This window comes from Bipolaris oryzae (genome assembly GCF_000523455.1).
Source record: "Bipolaris oryzae ATCC 44560 unplaced genomic scaffold scaffold_99, whole genome shotgun sequence".
Classification (NCBI taxonomy): Eukaryota; Fungi; Ascomycota; class Dothideomycetes; order Pleosporales; family Pleosporaceae; genus Bipolaris; species Bipolaris oryzae.
The window spans coordinates 1,943-20,920 of NW_006911375.1; the positions used below are offsets into that span (position 1 = coordinate 1,943).

The window sequence follows — 18,978 nt, forward strand, 5'->3', positions numbered from 1 at the left end:
ACGTACGTCCAAGAAGAAGGATTTGTAGACGACGGGAAGAAAGGGCGCTTGCATACACGCGGATGAAACAGCGCACCTTTGAGAAATAAGTATGTCTGGACCTCGACACGGAGACCTAAACGGGAATGTCAAGCCGGGGCACCACTTTTCTTAACATGTCGTTTTCAAACGCTTGGTTTGTAACAGCACAGCAAATCTCCTTCGGGTAAAGGGGATGCACATGCCTGAACATACGATGTATGCCTGACGGAGCATGCTGAAACGGAAAAGAGACATGCAATGCCTGAAGATGGAGATCTCTGGGGTACTTTGTACTGTGCGGTGCGCAATGCGCAGTAGTGGTTGTATGTACAGCCGAGGCTTTCCTTCTTCTTTCTCGTGAATGTCAATTATGACAGCAAACCTTCCTTTTGACAGTCGTTGGTGACAGGCAAAGTCTATTATACACATGTTGGAGTGTAAAGTTGAAGTCCAAGTAGAACTACCCTCCAATAGTTCATTGTAACTGCCGCATTTGTACTAGCGCAAACCTTAGCTTCTAACGTACATGCGGCGGATCTGCACCAGGATACGGACATCTGCTACACTACGCCACTTGACTCCGGGACAAAACTTGCACTTCCGCGTCTGCGCCCTACAGCGTGTATTTTTGTGTTTGTGGGCTCTCGGCATTAGTGTTTTCTAGACGCTGCCAGTGTGAGCTGGCGGTGCCGCTTGGAGGACCTGCATCAAAACAGAACGGTCAAACACACATCCGGCTGCGCTTGGCAGGTGATGACAGGAGGCAGAATTCTAGATGCGTGTCGAGAACGGCATCAGTGCCGTTCCCGAAGTATTGGCGGGGAGCTTGGCGAGGGTCCTGTCGTTCCCAAACCTTCCGCAAATATGAATGGTGCAGGGGATCTGAAGCTGTGCTCTAGCGCATGCCTGATACACGTGCGAAGCGTGTCAGCGCTCTTGGGCTGGGCTTCTTCTAGCCTGCGAAACAAATACATCTTCCTTCGCTGTTCTGCTGTCCAAACAACTTTTCTCTACCTCTCCATCTTCTCACGCGCGTGTATAAACATCTAGACGCATCCACATATACCCTGATTCCTGGAAACTCGGATCCAGATCAAGATCCATTTAGATCTAACCCGTACTAAGAAGACAAGATGCCGAAGACTGCTGTCTTCACCACTATTACGCCGCTTCCGGCTGGCATCACAAGGAAGAGCGTGATAGACATGTACCATGACCACTTGGCTATGATTGACCTGAACCCGTTGGTTGTAGAGCGGTTCATGTGCAAGCCTCCTTCCTATGCGCCCACTGATGAGTACTGGGCCATGTGGTACACCATCAAGGGTAAGCCTACCCTCCCCAACCCCCTATTCTCGTATCCAAGACTAACAACTACAAGACAGGGTCTCATATCTACCAGGCGGTCTGGCTACTGGCTCAGTATCATACCATGCTTGCTTCAACGACACAGCCGATGGCCTCTTCACACATGTGTATGCACCATTGGGTCTCGACATCCAATCAAAGTGGACTGTAGGAGGAAGGCTACCTGGTGAACCAAGGCTTCCCGCCGAGCCTGACCTAAGAACACCAAGGACCGGACTATACATTCGGGAAGATGTCAGGATGACATGCTCGTCACTGCTGTTGAGCTTCGTCAAGAGGACTTTCAAGGACTCACATGGCAAGCTAGTCGACAAGTTGGTTGAGAGGGCACACATTCTCGAGGCCGACTTCGCAAACCAGAGACTACGAGCACTCCGCAACGTAGACCCAGGCGAGCGCATGGGTCATGGCGACATCTTCATCGCGCCACCACCAGACTACCAGCTTTCTCCAAGCCACCTTCAAGTTCCCTCGCCACGCTACCTCACACATACAAGGAGTCAGAGTGATCCTGTCCTCTCTCCTGGCTTCTCCTCTTCCTCGACATTGAACAACGATCAAGTCGAGAGTCCTTTCAAGGAAGTCGATAGCCCAACCAGGCAAGCCGAGCTTCTGTTTAAGCCAGAAAGCCCCTTCAAGCAAGGCGAACGACCCATTTCCTACACCATTGTGCGTGAAGAGAAGGAAGTCTCTACCTCTGCACCAGAGCAAAACTCCTACCTGCTACCAGCGACGACCTACGACGGCGGATTCTCCCGAAGAAAAGCCAGACCAGCATCCCTGGGCCCAGCTAGCCCACGTGAGAGGCTTCCTGAAACCCCTCTTTCCCAGGCAATGCTCTCACCTCTGCCTGTCAGCCCCCGAACACCCTACCACCCATCGCCGAACGAGTCCACCTCGGTATTCCTCGCACAGCGAATCTCCTACACCCCCGAGGAGCGCCCAATCTCCTTCACCTTCCCCTTCGACCCCAAGCAACCCTTCGACCGCAAGTCCAACTCCTCCGTTTCCCAATCCAACCAGCACAACCTCCTCAGCGACATCGACGACGCAATCGATGAATTCATGTACACATCCCCTTCTGCCACAAACCATCCGACCATATACCAACTCCTGCCCGCCACCACCTACTCGCCCGAGCCCACCCTCTCAAGCGCAAGATACAGCCCCAAGGAGCCCACTCTCTCCAGCGCAACTTACTCGCCCGAACCCATGCTTTCGAGCGCAAAGTACATCCCCGAACGCACTCTTTCAAGTGCAAAGTACGATCCTAGACATGAGCGCAAGGACTCGGCTATGCCTTCTCAGTGCAACTCGGAAGATGAACGCCCGCCTGTCCCGCTCAAGGATGAGAAGTACCGCAAGGGAAGCATTCGCGTGTAGTGGCCTAAAGCGGCAGTGTATACTACTAGACTGGCACTCCTTTTCTATCTTTCCTTTGTTCAATTCCCTATCCATCTCTCGTCTTTTCCTTATTTCTGTTCATGAGTCTATGTTCATATTTCCAATCCCTTTTTTCTTTCCTATTCTGTTTTTCTGGCACTGGCAAAAAAGCACGCAAGGTGTTCAAGGATGGGGTGAGGATTTTTTGTTGCTTGATTTGTTGTACTTTTATTATGGTCGAAGGTGTTTTGCAAAGTTCTATATACCCGCCATATACGTTTTGTATGTGACCTATTTGGCAGATTTCTAAGCGGTTTTCTCTTTTTCTTATGTAGCGAACAAATCAAAGTATAAGATGCGGAAGCAAAAAAAATGCCTCATTTCTCACGTATATGCAATGTGTTCAAAAGAGTGAAGTTAAAAAATGTTAATCTACTTAACAAAGCGGAATTCAGCCCGGTGTTACAGGTGTCCTTCAAGCAATGTTCAAGCTATAGGCTGCATATACGGGTCCAGCCCCACAGTCCAAATCCCCTCCAGGGATATCCAAGCCACTACAACCAAGCAAATCCAACCTGTTATGCGCTTCCCCCTTCCAAAACCCCCAATCAGCAGTCTTCGAAAACAATCTAGAGAAGCTGCATGACCACCTTCAACGGCTCCTCCCACACCAGCGCCTTATCCCTTGGGAACTCCGGCACCGTTTCCCTTCCCCCAGTACTCTCAATGTACTCAACGAGCTCCGCCATGATTCGCCGCAGAACAATCTTGAGCACGTGCATCTTGTACTCGCCGGTGAGCCCCGTGGCATCGTTGAGGGCGTGGACGTCTACACGGGCGGCGAGGATGCGCACGAAAGCATGGATGAGGATGGAGTGATGAAGAGGGGAGTCCTCTTCATCTTCCTCGTCGCCGGCTCCAGAAACGTTTTCGCCTCCCCTCGCGACCTTTTGGCGGTGCGGCTCAAGGAGCCAAAACACCTTGTACCAAGCGTTTTCGAGCAACTCATGGAGTTGCTCGTCGGTGAAGGCGTATTCCCCTTCTTCTGTTTCCTCCTCTTCCTCGTCGTCGTCGTCGTATTCTTCTTCTCCTTCTTCATCATCATCCGAGACAAATAGCTGCCTCCTGCATAATGGGCAGGAGTTCACCCCTTCGGTGCTCAGCCATTGGGTGATGCAGGATTCACAAAAGACGTGGTTGCAGCTCTCTCGGTCGCCGAAAGTTACTGCGCCTTGACCGAAGAAAAAGGAGTAGGGTTCTGCGCAGATTGGGCATTCTTCGGTCTTGTGTGGTGAGGTGGTGGCGGATTTGATGAAGGTGGAGAGGAATTCTTCGCGGGTGTATGTTGGTTGAGACATGATTGTTGTGATTTGTGTGAGGTATTTGAACCTATTCTTGGTGTGGCTCTGGTATAGCCTTGATGTGGCTTTGGTGGTGGTGTGTATAGTCAGGAAGTGGTGTGTTGTGTGATATGAAGAAGATCTAGCTTGGAGAGTACAAGTACTATGGAGGGTCGATCTTATATGTGAATAGGAGCAGGTTACCCCATATGTCAATATTCATTGTTGGTGCACAATGTTCAATGTGGTACTATGGTTGACAGGAGCATAAATTCATGTTCAAAATCGTAACCATGGTTCACGTATGGCGCCCTACACAGTGAGAGCCTCTAAACAAAACTATTATTCATCTCTGAAAACCCATTTGCCGCCCCTTCTGTTCGCCTCAATCCACCGTTCGTGTATTTCCAATCTCTCTTGTTCTTTCGCACGGGCCCGGTCTTCCTCCCGTTCTTGAGTTGTTGGAAAATCTACCCTCCAAAAGCCTGGTGGTGTCCTTCGTCTCTGGTAGGCTTCACGATGTTTCCCTGATTCTTTCGCCATTTTCCTTGTTCGTGCTTGAAGCACTAGCTCCTGTCGTTCCTCAGATGACATTTGCGTCAACTGCAATTTGCTGTAAGCCTCACCTAGATACTCTTCCAACAAATCCTCCTCTTGTGATCCATTAAGAGGTGCTTGAGCCGCTGCAAAGGTTCGGAAAGTAGAGCCACAACACTGTGGATTTGTACAGCCAGGGAGACACATGCGATCTCCTCGCTTCCGAACAGTTTCAGAGAATGCGTAGCTGTAGCCCTGATTGTAAGCTGGGTTTGGCTTAAAATCTTGAATACTAAGTTCCGTGACCGGTTTTTCTCGTAGAGGGATTTGTTCTTTGGTTGACAAATCACGCTTCTTACGAGCACTTGAGCGTGTCTCTGGCGGCTTCATTGTCCAGATTGGGCGGTCCGGTATCGGATCTTCACGTGAATCCGAACGACGTTTGGATACTGACTTGGACGATTTCTTCTCAAGACTGGGGGTATGTGTGGTGTGGGACGGGCTTGATGGGGTAGAAAACTGCTCAATCTTGACCTTGGTTGGACCTGTCTGTAGGGTCTTTGATGGTGTTTTGGAAGGTGTTTGGAGACCTCTCAGATCTCGAAGCCTCTGGTTCATCCGCACCCGGGCTGAGTTAGGTGGCAATCGTAGCTCATTACCTAGAGAGGGCGGTGCTTCATTGGACTCCAATAAAGATTCATGCTTTTGTTGATACCTGGACCCCGTGTTTCGTGAGCGTTTATTCGGTGGTTCCTCAGGAACAGTGTTCACTATATTTGGATCGATAGATTTTAGGACATTTGTCTCCACTTGGGTTGACTCCATGGGCTCACTCAAGGCTCTAGTTTCAGTGCTGGCGACCGCTGGAAGCATAAGGGATTCTGTAGTCCGCCTTATTGGATCATTTGGCACACGGACCTGGTCTACTCCGTTTTCTGATTTGATCTCTTGTGTTGATGGTGCACTGTTGCATCTTCGCCTTCGAGGTGTCTCTGCGCTGGTGGCAGGGATTGATAGTCGCCTTCGATTGTGACGAGGTGTCTGAAGCAAGTTGGATGCAGGATCATCCAGGTCCATCGTCGCCTCGTGGTGAAGTAACTTGTATGCAGAGACCGGAGGGCTACTGCATTGTTCTTCTTTCACACGGTACGGCCTGACCGGTGTGCCATCCGATAACCGGTCTGTGTAAATCTCGAATCTAGAAGCGGTGGGTTCTCCACGTTTGCGTTTCAGTGATCTCTCTGATACAAACTCCGGCATGTCGTCATCTTCATCTTCAACGCCTACTATCTGTTCATGCCGAGTCGTTGATTCATCGTGCTCATCTACTGTTGTCTGGCTCGAACTTGGATGACCTTGCTGATGGCTGTCGTGATCTGAAGTCATCCGTTGAAGTTTTGATAGTTTTGAACTATTGATGCGAGATCGTGGCCTTGGTGTGATGTCCGCATTTCCAGATGGATCTTGTTCGCCCAAAACGGAATCCAATATCGCCGTCGACTGATGCCCAGTTCCTTCGGCGGCATGAGGAACCATGACAGCGGGAGAGGAACGCCCTACGTCAGTGAGGGTTGGAGATAGCCTGGGTGTAGCCGAATTCCGAGGACTTGAAGGGATATTGGGTTCGTTTCCTGGAGAAACATGGTTTGTAGGTGATTGCAGCCTTGCTTCCTCGACTCGACTTTGAAACTTAGGTTTCCGCTTCCCCGATTGCCGATCCGCATACTCTTGCCATGCGCGTACACTCTCTTTCATGTCTTTGTTCTTTTGCATGACTGTGGCATTCTTCCTCTGCAGATACTTCACCTGCTGAGTGGCATCGCTATACCTTTTACTCAGTTGGCTGAACTTTTGGGCAAGGTCATGATATTCATTGTCTGTGGTTGTCGTCCCGACGTCTTCGGCTGCCTTATTCTCAGCTGGTGGTGATGAGTCAACTTCTGCATTGCGTCTGGCAAGTTGCTGTTTCAATTGCTCATTTTCTTCGACTAGGCGGCGGTGCTCTTCGATAGAAATACTTTGCGTAATGGTCCCTTTCTCCCCTTGAATGTTACTTTTAGTCTGGGCTTGATCTCTCAACTGAGCGTTCTCGTTAGAAAGACGCGCCGACTTCGAAATCTCATTGTTTAGATGTTCCAGTAGTGCCTCATGGTTCTTCTCCTCTACTGGACATCAGTGATGGTTGCGCCGAATGTACGGCATTACTCACTCTCTTTTAATTGATTTTGGTGTTTCTCTTCTCCTAAGCGCAATTAGATATTGCTGGCGCCACTAGGATCATACGTACTCTTGTTCCACTCTTTCTCGAGACTTGGCTGGATGACCTCATCGTAGACACGCGACCACAGCGCTTTGTTCTGCTCTACCCAGACTGTGAAATCCTCCATCTCTCGCACAAAGAATATTGCATGAATTAGGACCGTGGCCACTCAGGTGAAATTGGATATACTCTCGTCTAAGCGCGGCTGGGGATGAGCAGCGCAATCAATTAGGCGGCAACGTCCAAAGAAGCGCGCTAGTGCCAACGCGTAATCACGAGTGCCTCGCCGCACGGACACGAACTAGTACGCGATAACGATAACGGCGGTACAATCATTCCCGAGGCTCGCTCGCCTTCGCCGCAGACTCGACATTCTCTATTATGAAGCGTGCGCACGATGGGGATGAAGAAAATGAGCCTCCAGCCAAAGTGCAACGGCTCTTGCATCCCGATCGGCTTTCTAGATTAAGTGAAGAGCTGTTGGTTCGTGTACTGTCGTTTATCCCTGTACCGTCACTCCTAGTATGCCAGAGGTTAGTACGCTCTCCTGACAGACCGAACCCGAACTAACTGTCGCGCAGGGTGTCGAAACGGTTCAGTCGCCTGTCTTTGGATTCCGAGCTTTGGAAGGCAGCCTACTACCACACGTTCGTTCTCCCACGGGCATCTCGTATACCCGGCATTAAAGACCCTGCCAATCCTAATCGATTACACTACTCCTCTCGGTTGTCAAAATGGCTAGAGGACAGTTATCTTATCAAGGATGGAAAAGAAACCAACTGGAAACAGCAATATCGTTTACGGCATAATTGGACAAGAGGTAAATGCGCCGTTAGTGAGATTGTCGTCGCCGAGCGGCCGCCAGATCCACCTCTTCTGGTCATGATGTCGAACAGCATTGTTTATGCCGCAGATTCATTGTCAGGTCTCCGGGCTTGGAGCTCGAAGGACGATCGCGAGTTACTGGCATCCACGGAACTCCATGGGGAAGCATGTGCACCTCAACTACCCATATCTATGGCTATAGACGCCTCTGGAAAAGAGGGTAACGAAGAGAGGGTAGCTATGGGCTTCGAGGATGGTTCATTCTCGATATACGCGCTAAGGAAAGATCGCAAGAGGTTCCAAACTCTCTTTACTCACCCACCATCCACTAATGGGATGTTATCGGCACTGGCGTACTCGTCGCCTTACCTTCTTACCATGACTGAAGATCATCTCCTTTCCCTATACGCTTTCGAAGGGACGCCAAATACGCATGGCGCATTGGAGGCCCCTAAACTTCTGTACTCCCTCCGGTCACACACTGCATGGCCACCCGTTTCTCTTTCACTAAGGATGAATGCGACAAGCATGACTGCAGCCATTGCATACTCTCTTCCAACCTATCTGTCTGGCTGGACTGTCGGTGTACAAGAACTGATACTTTCTCACAAGGGCGAGCTTCTAGAGTCAAGGTTGGCTACTGCCGCAGACGAACATTCATTTACACTGTCTGCGTATCGTTCTCCATCTTCCCGTCCAGTATACTCTTCCTCAGACAGTGCAAGCGATGCATCTGTCCCTAATGGACCTAGCAGATCGAAGCCGACTTCGATGTCGTATTCGCATCCTTACCTCCTTGTGGCGCACCCAGATAATACTTTGTCGTTGTACTTGGTGCGATCAGCATCTTCGTCGCTCTCAATCAGTTCCGGAAACCGGCTTTGGGGCCACACATCTTCGATTTCTGGCGCCCACGTCGGAATGCGCGGTAAGGCCGTGTCAGTTAGCAGAATTGGAGACGAACTCCGTGTCTGGGATTTAGAGGGCGGCATGAATTCTTCTGCAAACCGCAAACGTTCAAGGAACGGGGAGTTGAGCGTGCGCATACAACCGTGGAAAGTTGGCGAAGCAGACAGTCAAAACGATGCTTCCGGAGGGGAGAGTGGGCTACGCTTTGCACTTGACCAAGGCTTTGATGACTCATCAGTCAGTCGAGGATGGGTTGGATTTGATGAGCAAAACGTTGTCGTGTTGCGAGAGAAGAGTGAAGGCAGTCAAGCACTTGTGGTTTACGATTTTACATAGGATCCCATGAAGTTACTGTCGGATCGGACGGTGTGATACCCAGTAAGCGTCATATACTCTATTGCGAGTTACATGGTATCACCATGCAACTCTATCTACATAATCTCATCTCTTGATTCACCTTTGCCAAACAAGATTCAGCAATCGATCAGCATTGACTGCTCTTTGTGTGGCGAGTATATATGTCGCATGAAAATACATACAGCCAGGAAGTTTCTAAGCGTTTTATACACAGACGTGACGGATGAGGAGCTTCTCTGTGTATGCAGGCAGCAACTGTGACCTCGGGCAGGTGTTTGCTTATTGCATATGTTCAGCGCCCGAGGGGGGGGGGTGCGTCATGCCCACGAGGGCGCTAGTGCCCACGCTAATTTCGCTGTTACGTTGAGGGCGGGCGACCATGTGCCCAAACCATCCACTTCAAACTCACACGACATACAAGCTCGAATTCACCTTCAAATTCAAGTACGCGACTCACGTGTAGAAGTCACTTAAATCATCAGAATCTGCATAATTGAACACTGCAATGGCCTCGGAGGTAGTCAATAAGCTACAGAACCTGGTAACAGGGGAGTCCAAGAGTGCTCGCAAGAAGAAGGGCAAGCAGGATGGAGCTACTGCAGTGCCAGTTGCACCCGAAAAGACAGCGTCTGAAGCCGGCGCAGGTGGCTCTGAGGCTGCAGGCAAGGCCAATGGCGCAGACAGCGACAACTCGTACCTCCGCGAGGTCCAGAAGTAAGTTGCAACTCTCCACATCACAGCCAGACTCCTCATTTGAAAAGAAGCCGCCTGCTAACAACCGGGCGCATAGAAACATCCGCAACATCAACAAGAAGCTGGTAAGATCTGGATGCCCCTTTACCCCTCACACTAGCCCTTGCTGACGTCGCATGTATAGAGCGCAACTCAAAAGGTCGATTCAATAATCGCAGCCAACCCTGGCGTCTCCCTCGATGAGCTCCTCGCCTCTCGCAAGATCAACGCCGACCAGAAGGCCCAGGCTGAGAGGAAACCAGGCCTCCAGGCTCAGCTCGCACAGTACGAAGAGCAGTACACCAACTATAAGAAGTACGGTGATGAGCTCGAGGCCAAGTTCGCCAAGGAGAAGGAGCTTCTCTCCAAGACACACTCTAGCGAACTCGAGACATTGAGGGAGACTATCAAGGCCGAGGCCAAGTTGGAGCAACAGAGGATTGTCAAGGAGAAGCTCCTGACCCTGTCCCGCTTTTTGAGAGCTGCTGCCGCACGTCGCCAATTAGAGGACGACGATTCGGATCTCACAAAGGCTTTTGAGGGCGCTCTTCTCCAGGTCTATGGAGGAGATGCCGCTGCTGTCATGGCAGCTGAGAAGCTGATTGACGGCGCGAGCGATGGCGTACCATCAACTGAAGGCGTTGTGCTCGGCATCACTTGTAGGTTATGCAGAATCTTGTGCGAGAGCAAAATGAGCTGACTGTATATAGACTCTCAGGTGAAGCAAGCCGCACTTGAGGAGGCTCCCTTCGCGGCGGAGGAGGCGTGGGTGGATGATGTTGCGCAACACCAAGCTGCCCCTCCTGAGGCCGTGTCTGACCCAACCATCGCCAACGCCGGACTTACCGAGATTGAGGCTGGCGCAAAGCCTGTTACTGAAGCTGCGGTAGAGCCTTCAGAGGTACCGGCAGCAGCGAACGTTGGAACAGACTCGGCGAACGCTGCAGCTCAGGCCCAATGGGACAAGCAGCAGACTGGAAGCGACGACCCTCTGACTGAATCTTTTGAAATAGTCCCGCGAGACCCTGCCGAAACTGAGACACCACACGCTGCTGCTGCCCCCAACAGCACCCAGAGCTGGGCCGACGACACTCCCGAGCAAGGCTCGGCGCCCACAGGCCCTGCCGCTGCTAACGACGGCTTTTCTGAAGTTCATCACAGCCGTGGCGGCCGGGGACGAGGAGGTCACGGTGGGGGTGATCGTGGCGGATACAGGGGTAGGGGCCGAGGTGGACCCCGCGGTGAATTCCGTGGTGGCCGTGGCCGTGGCCGTGGAGAGTTCAGGGGAGGACGTGGCGGTTTCCGTGGCGGCCCCCGAGGCGAATCATCGTAAAACAGGAGCATAGCATTCCTGTGAAAAGGCTCGTACACGCAGAAAAAAAAAGTTGCTTGCGCGAAGGGTTTGGATGCTCTTGCGTGGAGTGTCTGGGCAGAATGAGTGATGAAGAGCTGATAGGCGTAATGTACAGCCTAGTGGATTTGGTAGCATAGCATCGGTGCATAGGATCTCTATTTCTTCGGGTATGGGACACTGTACTATATTTCGGGGGATGATCTGGCGCTCAAAAAATATGGCTTGTACGATTGTCTTAATTCTGGCTGACTAGCGTGTGAGGTGATTTTGTGTTTGTCGTGAGAGGCTTGCGTATGGATTGGAGGGGCAAGAGGAGTTTGTGACTTGGCATTGGGGCATGGGCAAACGATGACGATGACGGCTCGGCTTGCCCCTGGCAGTAGCGGCGTGTCGATCCGGGGAAGATGCATGGGGGATGTGCTGGCTGCTCAACGACTCCGATTGGCGAATGCGAGTACGACGAGTCGGTGTGGAGTTGGCAGCACGCACCCTGCCATGACTAAAGACTGCTGTCCTTGTCACGCCCCACGTGGAGGAGACCAAGGCAGGGCCAGTGCAGCCTACCCAAGTGACAATAGACTTCGCTTTTGCTCTAGGTTTCTTCCTCAAAAGGCCCTGTAACAGAAACGTCTGTTGGTGGTGGGCTCGACCCGGGTGCTGAACAAAATCAGCACTGCGTCACTGGAGGCTGCAATAACTTGTGATGGTCCCAAATTGTAGCTGAGCTCGATCGAGTATCTTGCTTCTATCTGATAAGATGCACAATCACAGCCTCGAGTTGTCCATGCTGTGGTGTGATGAGTTTATCCCGGTCATCGTGGTGCCACTGGGCAGTCCACCAACACTGACGTACGGCTCATGCGACTACGGACGCATGCACACCTACGAAGAAGGAATAAAGTACACGCCTTTCGCAAAGACCTTTTGTCGAGTACGAGCCTATTCCACCTACTGGCGGGGTGTAGCCTTGCAGTGCTGTAACGGGCGAACTAGTGGGTTTTGCAACCGTTGAGATGGGCGCCAGTCAGAAAAGCTTAACCCCTAAATCCAGGTACACGGTTTCAAGCTTAGCATTCGTGTAAGACGAAGAGTTTGACTGTAGAGCCAATTGTTGCATTGCGCATGATGCACAACTGACGCTTGAATAATGTGTTGGAGTTAATCGTCGCACTGCCTGCATCTAACCACGGATGTCTGGAAAGAAAACCCTGGTAGACTGGTCGCTGGCAAGGCTGTAATCTTATCAGATCAGATTTACAGATGTGACCTTGGATGACGTGCATGCCGCTTGGAGTTGCACATGATCTGCATCTTGCGCGATGCTCCGTTCAGGAACGTCTCTATACCCGGCAGTAAAGAGCTAACCCCTCCTTCACATTCTTCAGCTCTGTGGCTCATGAAGAAATTAATAGCGGCTGCATCCCACGCCTTCGCCTGGATGGTAAAGGTGGCTCGATCATCAGTCGACAAGCCGGGGTCTATGCACGCTAATTACTAGCTGGGTACGCGCACAGACCGCGAGCCTGCAACCTCCTCATTCTTGCACACCTAGCCTCCTGGTGTTCTCAGCCGGCTACCTGCCCCGACAACTTGCGATTTCGCCATCTGACAACACCAGAGGCCCAGGATACCTCGTGCGCTACCGGCAAAATTGTTTCGGAGCTAATAGATTCACGCGCGCCCTCCGTGGCGGAAAAGCGACCCATGTTGACCACATCGTCTCCGCAACCCTAATCATCAGTCGCCAACGACCTCCTCCCTCCTCTACACAACAAAATTCCCTTGTACGACGATTGCCTCTACCATGGAGGCGCCGCAAGATGTCGTGCCTTCGGTCGAGGCACCACCTGTCCCGCAGGATGACGCCACCAACAAACCCGCTCTGACGCCGCCCACAAGCGAAGACAATGATAAGCGCTTTGAGGATATGTCGTCGGAACTCTCAGACATTGATAGCGACGACGGCGAAGACATCGAGCCCGATCACTACTTTGAAGGGGGAAAGATACCCGTGTTCAAGCCGGTACGTCGCAAAGATGCACACAAGCTGCTCCAGAAAGCAATGGCGACGCGCGCAATGTCACCACAGATATGACGCACGCACAAGTAGTTTCCATGGTACTGACTTTACCCTCTACAGACAATGGACCAGTTTCGCAACTTTAAGCGCTTCATCGATAAGGTTGACAAGTACGGCATGAAGTCCGGCATAATCAAGGTCATTCCGCCAACAGAATGGTATGTCAACGCGATTGTTACCAACCGGTGTTTTGTAACTAATGGCACGATAGGCGCGAATCTCTCCCTGACCTCACCGAAGCTGTCAAGAGCATCAAAGTCAAGAATCCAATCACGCAAGAGTTCAACGGGCAGCATGGCATATATACCCAAGCGAACATTGAGAAGCAACGATCATACAATCTACCAGAGTGGAGGGCAGTGACGGATGAGCCGCATCACCAGCCACCAGCCAAGCGAGGTGAGCGGCGGAAAGCTGCTCCAGAGGTTCCCTCCCGAACCCGCTCCACAAGGGCCCAACCCGCACCCCCAAAGAACGACGATGCCTCACCAGCACCCAAGCGTGGACCTGGTCGCCCCACCCGGAGGCGTCAGGTGAAGAAGGAGCCGGTTGATGACGATGACGACGACGAAGAGCCCATGGATGTTCCCCCTACACCGACGTCGCCCGGAAAAGAGGAAAAGAGGTCTTCAAGAAGAGTCAAGAAAGAACCCCGGTCCGCGACACCCACCAGAGCACGTGGTCGACAGCCCAAAGCGACCGATGAGAAGAAGTCTGTTTCGTCTCGACGACTGAACAATAGGGGTGCCATGGCCGATCATGTTGACGAGGCTGCTTTTGAAAACTTCGACTACCGCCTACCTGGCCTCGAGGAGTACACCGTCGAACGGTGCAAGGAGCTCGAGGATAACTACTGGAAGACTATCAATTACGGCCAACCCATGTACGGCGCAGATATGCCAGGCTCTCTCTTCGATGACAGCACAACGTCCTGGAATGTAGCAAAACTGCCTAACCTTCTCGACGTGCTTGGAACCAAAGTCCCTGGTGTCAATACCGCCTACCTGTATCTGGGCATGTGGAAGGCGACGTTTGCCTGGCATTTGGAGGATGTGGATCTCTACAGTATCAACTACATTCACTTTGGTGCTCCTAAGCAGTGGTACAGTATATCTCAAGAGGACGCCCGTCGCTTTGAAGCTGCAATGCAGACCATTTGGCCGAATGATGCGAAGCATTGCTCGCAGTTCCTTCGTCATAAGACTTATTTGATCTCTCCACAGCGCCTAGAGCGAGACTTCAATATCAAGGTCAACCGACTGGTTCACTACGAAGGCGAATTCGTCATCACCTACCCCTATGGCTATCATTCTGGCTACAACATTGGCTACAACTGCGCAGAGTCGGTCAACTTTGCAAATGAGTCGTGGCTGAGCTACGGCAGAATTGCGAAGAAATGCATGTGCGAGTCTGACAGTGTTTGGGTTGATGTCAATGAGATTGAGCGCAAGCTGAGAGGCGAACCAACGCCAGAGTACTATGAAGAGACGGACGATGAGGAGGACGAAGATGATGGCGCTGATCGTCTGCCCAGTCCTCCTGTTAGCGTTGCAGGAAAGACCAAAGCCAAAGCTAGCCGCAAGTCTACTGGCAACAAAAGGAAGCGAGGAAAGGAAGATTCCAAGGAATCGGCACGACCAAAGAAGCTCAAACGCATCCGCATTCGCATCCGAATCCCTGGTCGTGGCATGCCTTGTATTCTCTGTCCCAACGACGTTGAGTATGATGATCTGCTGCAAACTGACAATGGCATGAAGGCTCATCGCATCTGTGCCGACTACACTCCCGAAACGTACATTGTCAAAAAGAACGACATTGAGACAGTGTGCAATGTGGCCAACATTGGCAAGGATCGTCTCGAACTCAAGTGCAACTACTGTCGGTCGAAGCGCGGTGCTGTCTTCCAGTGTTCCCAGAAGAAGTGCACCAGAGCTTTCCACGCCACCTGTGCTGTAGCAGCTGGAGTACAGGTGGACCTTGGGCCGATGCCTACATTTGACGAAGAGGGTACAGAGTACTTTTACGATGGCTACGACTTCCGATGTCGCTTCCATCGACCGAAGAAGAGGAACAACAAGACGGTCGACGTTGAAGCACTTGAGAAGGATAAGTATGTCATGTCATACGGCAAGACCCTCAAGCCCAAGGATGTTATCCAGTTCCAGTACGTGGGTGGTGAGATGTACCAAATCTACGGTGCACAGGTCGTGGAGAACAGACCTGGTGAGCAGGCTGTTTTGGTAGACGTGCTGCCAGACGGGTAAGTAAAGTGGATTCCCATTACACTATCATACTAACCTGTATAGTGATCGTGTCGAGGTTGAGTGGAAGTATATCTTGAAGCTTCATCCAGATGAATCTCAGAGGTTGAAGCCATCTGCGAACGCTAAGCCACTGCCAGAGCATCTAAAGGAAAGCGATGCATCTCTCGACATCACCAATCGTACAGATGGTGTGCCTGAGATGGGCGATGCTTTCCATGACCCTAACTCTGAACAGAAATGGGCTGAATGGTACACTGCTCCTGAGGTTACGCAAAGGGTAGCTAAGGTCGACCTTAGCAAAGAGGACCAGCTGTGGTACTATCTCGGAAAGTCGTCAACTGAGGCCAGGCCACAGTACACTGAGAACCCTGCGAAGCCAAGGAACAACCCAAAGAGCAACTTCCTCGATACTGTCAAACCTCCACCTCCTCCCGTACCAGCATTCCATCGTGCTTCTTACCCGGCCTCCTATCCACTCAAACCAGCACCTATCGCTGTACCCCCTGCGCAGCAATATATGCAGAATGGGCGGCCGTACAGTTACAAGCCAAAAGACCCAGTCGTGGCGCCTTTCAGATCACCAGTATATAATCCGGACACTCGCAAGAACCCCAATTCACCCGTTGCACATCAACCAAACGTGAGTTATGACCATCGCATGCCACACGGGCAGTACGGCCAACAGTCAAACCAGGGCTATCTCTCGCATCGACCGCTGCATCCCTCTCAGCAGCAACTGCAGTATCACCCATATGTTCCTCCACAAAGCTATTCAACTGCTTCATGGAAGTCACAATCAGCAACATCTGGGCCGATGCTCAGCGGCGTTGAAAAGTATGCGCAAGCACTGCCACATGCTAACGTCTTGCCACCATACCCATATGCTCAGAACATTCGTCAGTCGCCGTACTCACATGGTCAAGTACCAAGTGCAGCGCGCGCTTATGGTCCACCTGGTCGTCAGGCTCAAGGGCCATCGAATGGTCGCTCATCGATCTCAAGCATGCCGAGCAACCCTTCTGGGCCTCCCAAACCTCCAATGTACGCCGTCACACCCTCCTCTAATATCATTTACGCTGCCCAATCCCCCACTGAATACTTGTCCTATGTTATGAACTACCCCTACCTCAGAAACTGTTATCTACGGAGGACAAAAACTTACATATCACCCTATAGTCTGGATCATGGGATCGCCCCGGAGTGGATGCCAAAGCCTCCGGTGTCAAGGGCGAGTGGTACGCCTACTTCAATTGCACCGAAACCCGCAGCATCGACTGGGTCTACACCTCCTCAGGGTTACTACGGACCCCCGCCTACAGGTCCGTCTGTACCAAAGCCATCGGCACAATTTCAATCATCCGATGCCTTCCAGCGCGAAATGGCGCGAACAACGCAGACAACAGAAGCGCCAAAGTGGGAACAGATGCTTAAACAACTGGCTACGACAACGGGCCCACCAAGCGAGCCCCCGGTGACCGCGCCTTCACCACAAGAGCCGCAGTCGCGCTATCCACCTTCAGGTCCTCGCTCTAGTCTTTCTCAGGATTTACCTGCGAGCAAAGAAGAATCCGAAAGCAAAAAGCCGTCTCCAGCGCCACAAGAGCCGCTGCGACCGACGCCCAGCCCCATCAGCGACGATGGGAAGGGTGACGGCAAGGCTGATACTGCAGTTGCACCCGATCAAGAGAAGCCTGCACTCGAGCCATCCCAACCCGACGCAAAGGTCCACGGCGCAGAAACGTGGCGCTATTCGTCGTGAGAAGGTTATTCTCGCACGCCCTCTCCGTATGGGGGGTCATCTCATGACAGACTCGATGCAGAGTATTGTAATGATGTGTATGATTATTTGAGTAAGTTACAATCGGCGTTTATTTGTTCGCGAAACCTTGCTCTTTTTTTTCTCTACTGCCATGCACGTATCCGATCGGTACTTTTTATTATGGATGAAAGCGGAATGCGAATGCGAGAGTTTTTCTTTTCCTGCATCTGGAAGTATCTGCGCAAAAACGCTATTCGTGAAGTGCAGCTTGCGCCTAAGGAATCAATCATGAATAGAACAATTGTGATGGAGAATTTCCATTTCATAAACTCAAGCGCAATATCGTGAAATTGTAAACATGGAAACCCAAGTCATCCAGTACACAGTACATTACGTAACACCCCCCACCCCCTCTCCTCTCCCTTCCAAAACAAACCCCCCCCCTCCCCCCCCTTCCGCCCCTCGCTACCCTTTAGCCTCGCACTCGCTTTTGCTTTCAACCCGATCTCTCGCAAAGCGGGGCCTCATCGATCCTTCCCGCCTATTCTTCCCCACCAATCCCCTCCCGACTTCCTCTCCCCACAGATATAATCTCTAAAATTTTCCCACGTTCCATCGAAGTACCTTCTCCGGTATGGTGTGTAAGTTCTACCTCACAACCTCCTTGTACCATGACAAAGAGACTAATAAGTATCAGATCGGCTAGCATCCGTCGCTTTCATCGCTTGGTGAAGAGCGCCCGACGAGAGCCGGGTTCGACTCCCGGTACCGGAATAGCATCTTTTTTGCATTTTTTTGTTACTTTTGTTTTGTTTTTGTGGAAAGGGGGGGTGTGTGGGGGGCATGGGGATGGAGTGGGTGGGCGGGTATGTAGGAGGAGGAGGGGGGGTGTGGGGTAAGTTTTGAAGTGGATATCGTAGCGCTATTTTGTAATATCTGTTGATTGATATCGCTCTGGTTGTTTTTTTTGGAGTTAGGCTGATTTTTGTGACATCATTTCGTTCTAGCGAGATATGATTTGAGGTACGTGAGGTTACTATCGTTGGGGAGGGGGGTGGTGGTGGAAGGGGGGATCAAACTTTACGCTAGACCAGTAAGTCAAAAGTTACTTACCCATGACAAGTGTGGCGTGCGTCAATGGAGAAAAACATTTCCCATATGCCCTTGATTTTTTTTTCCCATTCGTCTTCCAAGCCTACTTGCTCAGCCTTGCCTAGTTCGTTTTACCTGTCTTGCTCATGCAGGGGGCTCCGTGCTGCGGACAGGACAGTGCCCAAGAGTGTGGCAAGCACCATAACTTACTTTATTCGGATAGTAGCGTGGAGTATATGTGTGTATCTCGGCATATTCTCATTCTTGGCCCTTGTGGTTGCGCAATTTGAGGATGTGTGGGTCCAGGGGGTGTGGTATGTAGGAACGAGCTCATGAGACAGTCCGTTGCTGCTGGCTTCGGCCCTCGATATTGGGCTCGGGAGGGTTGTGGTAGGTAGGGCTTTGTTAGCTCGGGTTCACTTAGTTTAGGTAGTGCCTATCCCTATTACTGGATGAACCCTGTGATCCTGAGCGCCAGGCGCCGATCTTTCTTGTGAAGGCTGAGTGGCATAGATTTGTTTGTCTGAGACATATATACTATCGTGCTTGTTTTCGACAAGGCTCGGAGAAATAACGTACTGGTTGGCTGTGCGGTCCGAGTTGGCGTATCTCGGGGAAGTCTGGGGTATCAGCCTTGACGGTTGTGGCACCCTCTTCATACTGATTCGCTGTTGTAGCCAGAGCATGGTTTTGACCT

General features: G+C 51.5%; 6 protein-coding genes across 6 annotated transcripts; 4 read left to right on the forward strand and 2 right to left on the reverse strand.

The window, feature by feature from the left end:
• Positions 1–1,154: 1,154 nt before the first annotated feature.
• COCMIDRAFT_27686 (uncharacterized protein) lies at positions 1,155–2,772 on the forward strand (the record flags this gene model as incomplete). The annotated part of the gene is made up of 2 exons (XM_007691410.1): positions 1,155–1,347; positions 1,403–2,772. The coding sequence occupies 2 exons, from the start codon at positions 1,155–1,157 to the stop codon at positions 2,770–2,772; spliced, it is 1,563 nt and encodes a 520-aa protein (XP_007689600.1).
• Positions 2,773–3,401: 629 nt separating this feature from the next.
• Positions 3,402–4,130, reverse strand: COCMIDRAFT_6720 (uncharacterized protein; the record flags this gene model as incomplete). The annotated part of the gene is made up of 1 exon (XM_007691394.1): positions 3,402–4,130. One exon carries the CDS (start codon positions 4,128–4,130, stop codon positions 3,402–3,404), a length of 729 nt encoding a protein of 242 aa, XP_007689584.1.
• A 324-nt stretch (positions 4,131–4,454) lies between these two features.
• Positions 4,455–7,036, reverse strand: COCMIDRAFT_99660 (uncharacterized protein; the record flags this gene model as incomplete). The annotated part of the gene is made up of 4 exons (XM_007691423.1): positions 4,455–6,497; positions 6,588–6,811; positions 6,859–6,891; positions 6,937–7,036. 4 exons carry the CDS (start codon positions 7,034–7,036, stop codon positions 4,455–4,457), a joined length of 2,400 nt encoding a protein of 799 aa, XP_007689613.1.
• Positions 7,037–7,290: 254 nt separating this feature from the next.
• COCMIDRAFT_99698 (uncharacterized protein) lies at positions 7,291–8,979 on the forward strand (the record flags this gene model as incomplete). The annotated part of the gene is made up of 2 exons (XM_007691424.1): positions 7,291–7,442; positions 7,491–8,979. 2 exons carry the CDS (start codon positions 7,291–7,293, stop codon positions 8,977–8,979), a joined length of 1,641 nt encoding a protein of 546 aa, XP_007689614.1.
• A 526-nt stretch (positions 8,980–9,505) lies between these two features.
• Positions 9,506–11,065, forward strand: COCMIDRAFT_27690 (uncharacterized protein; the record flags this gene model as incomplete). The annotated part of the gene is made up of 4 exons (XM_007691411.1): positions 9,506–9,714; positions 9,791–9,818; positions 9,878–10,391; positions 10,443–11,065. 4 exons carry the CDS (start codon positions 9,506–9,508, stop codon positions 11,063–11,065), a joined length of 1,374 nt encoding a protein of 457 aa, XP_007689601.1.
• A 1,825-nt stretch (positions 11,066–12,890) lies between these two features.
• COCMIDRAFT_6724 (uncharacterized protein) lies at positions 12,891–17,189 on the forward strand (the record flags this gene model as incomplete). The annotated part of the gene is made up of 4 exons (XM_007691395.1): positions 12,891–13,109; positions 13,227–13,324; positions 13,378–15,426; positions 15,473–17,189. The coding sequence occupies 4 exons, from the start codon at positions 12,891–12,893 to the stop codon at positions 17,187–17,189; spliced, it is 4,083 nt and encodes a 1,360-aa protein (XP_007689585.1).
• Between the last annotated feature and the right edge of the window lie 1,789 nt (positions 17,190–18,978).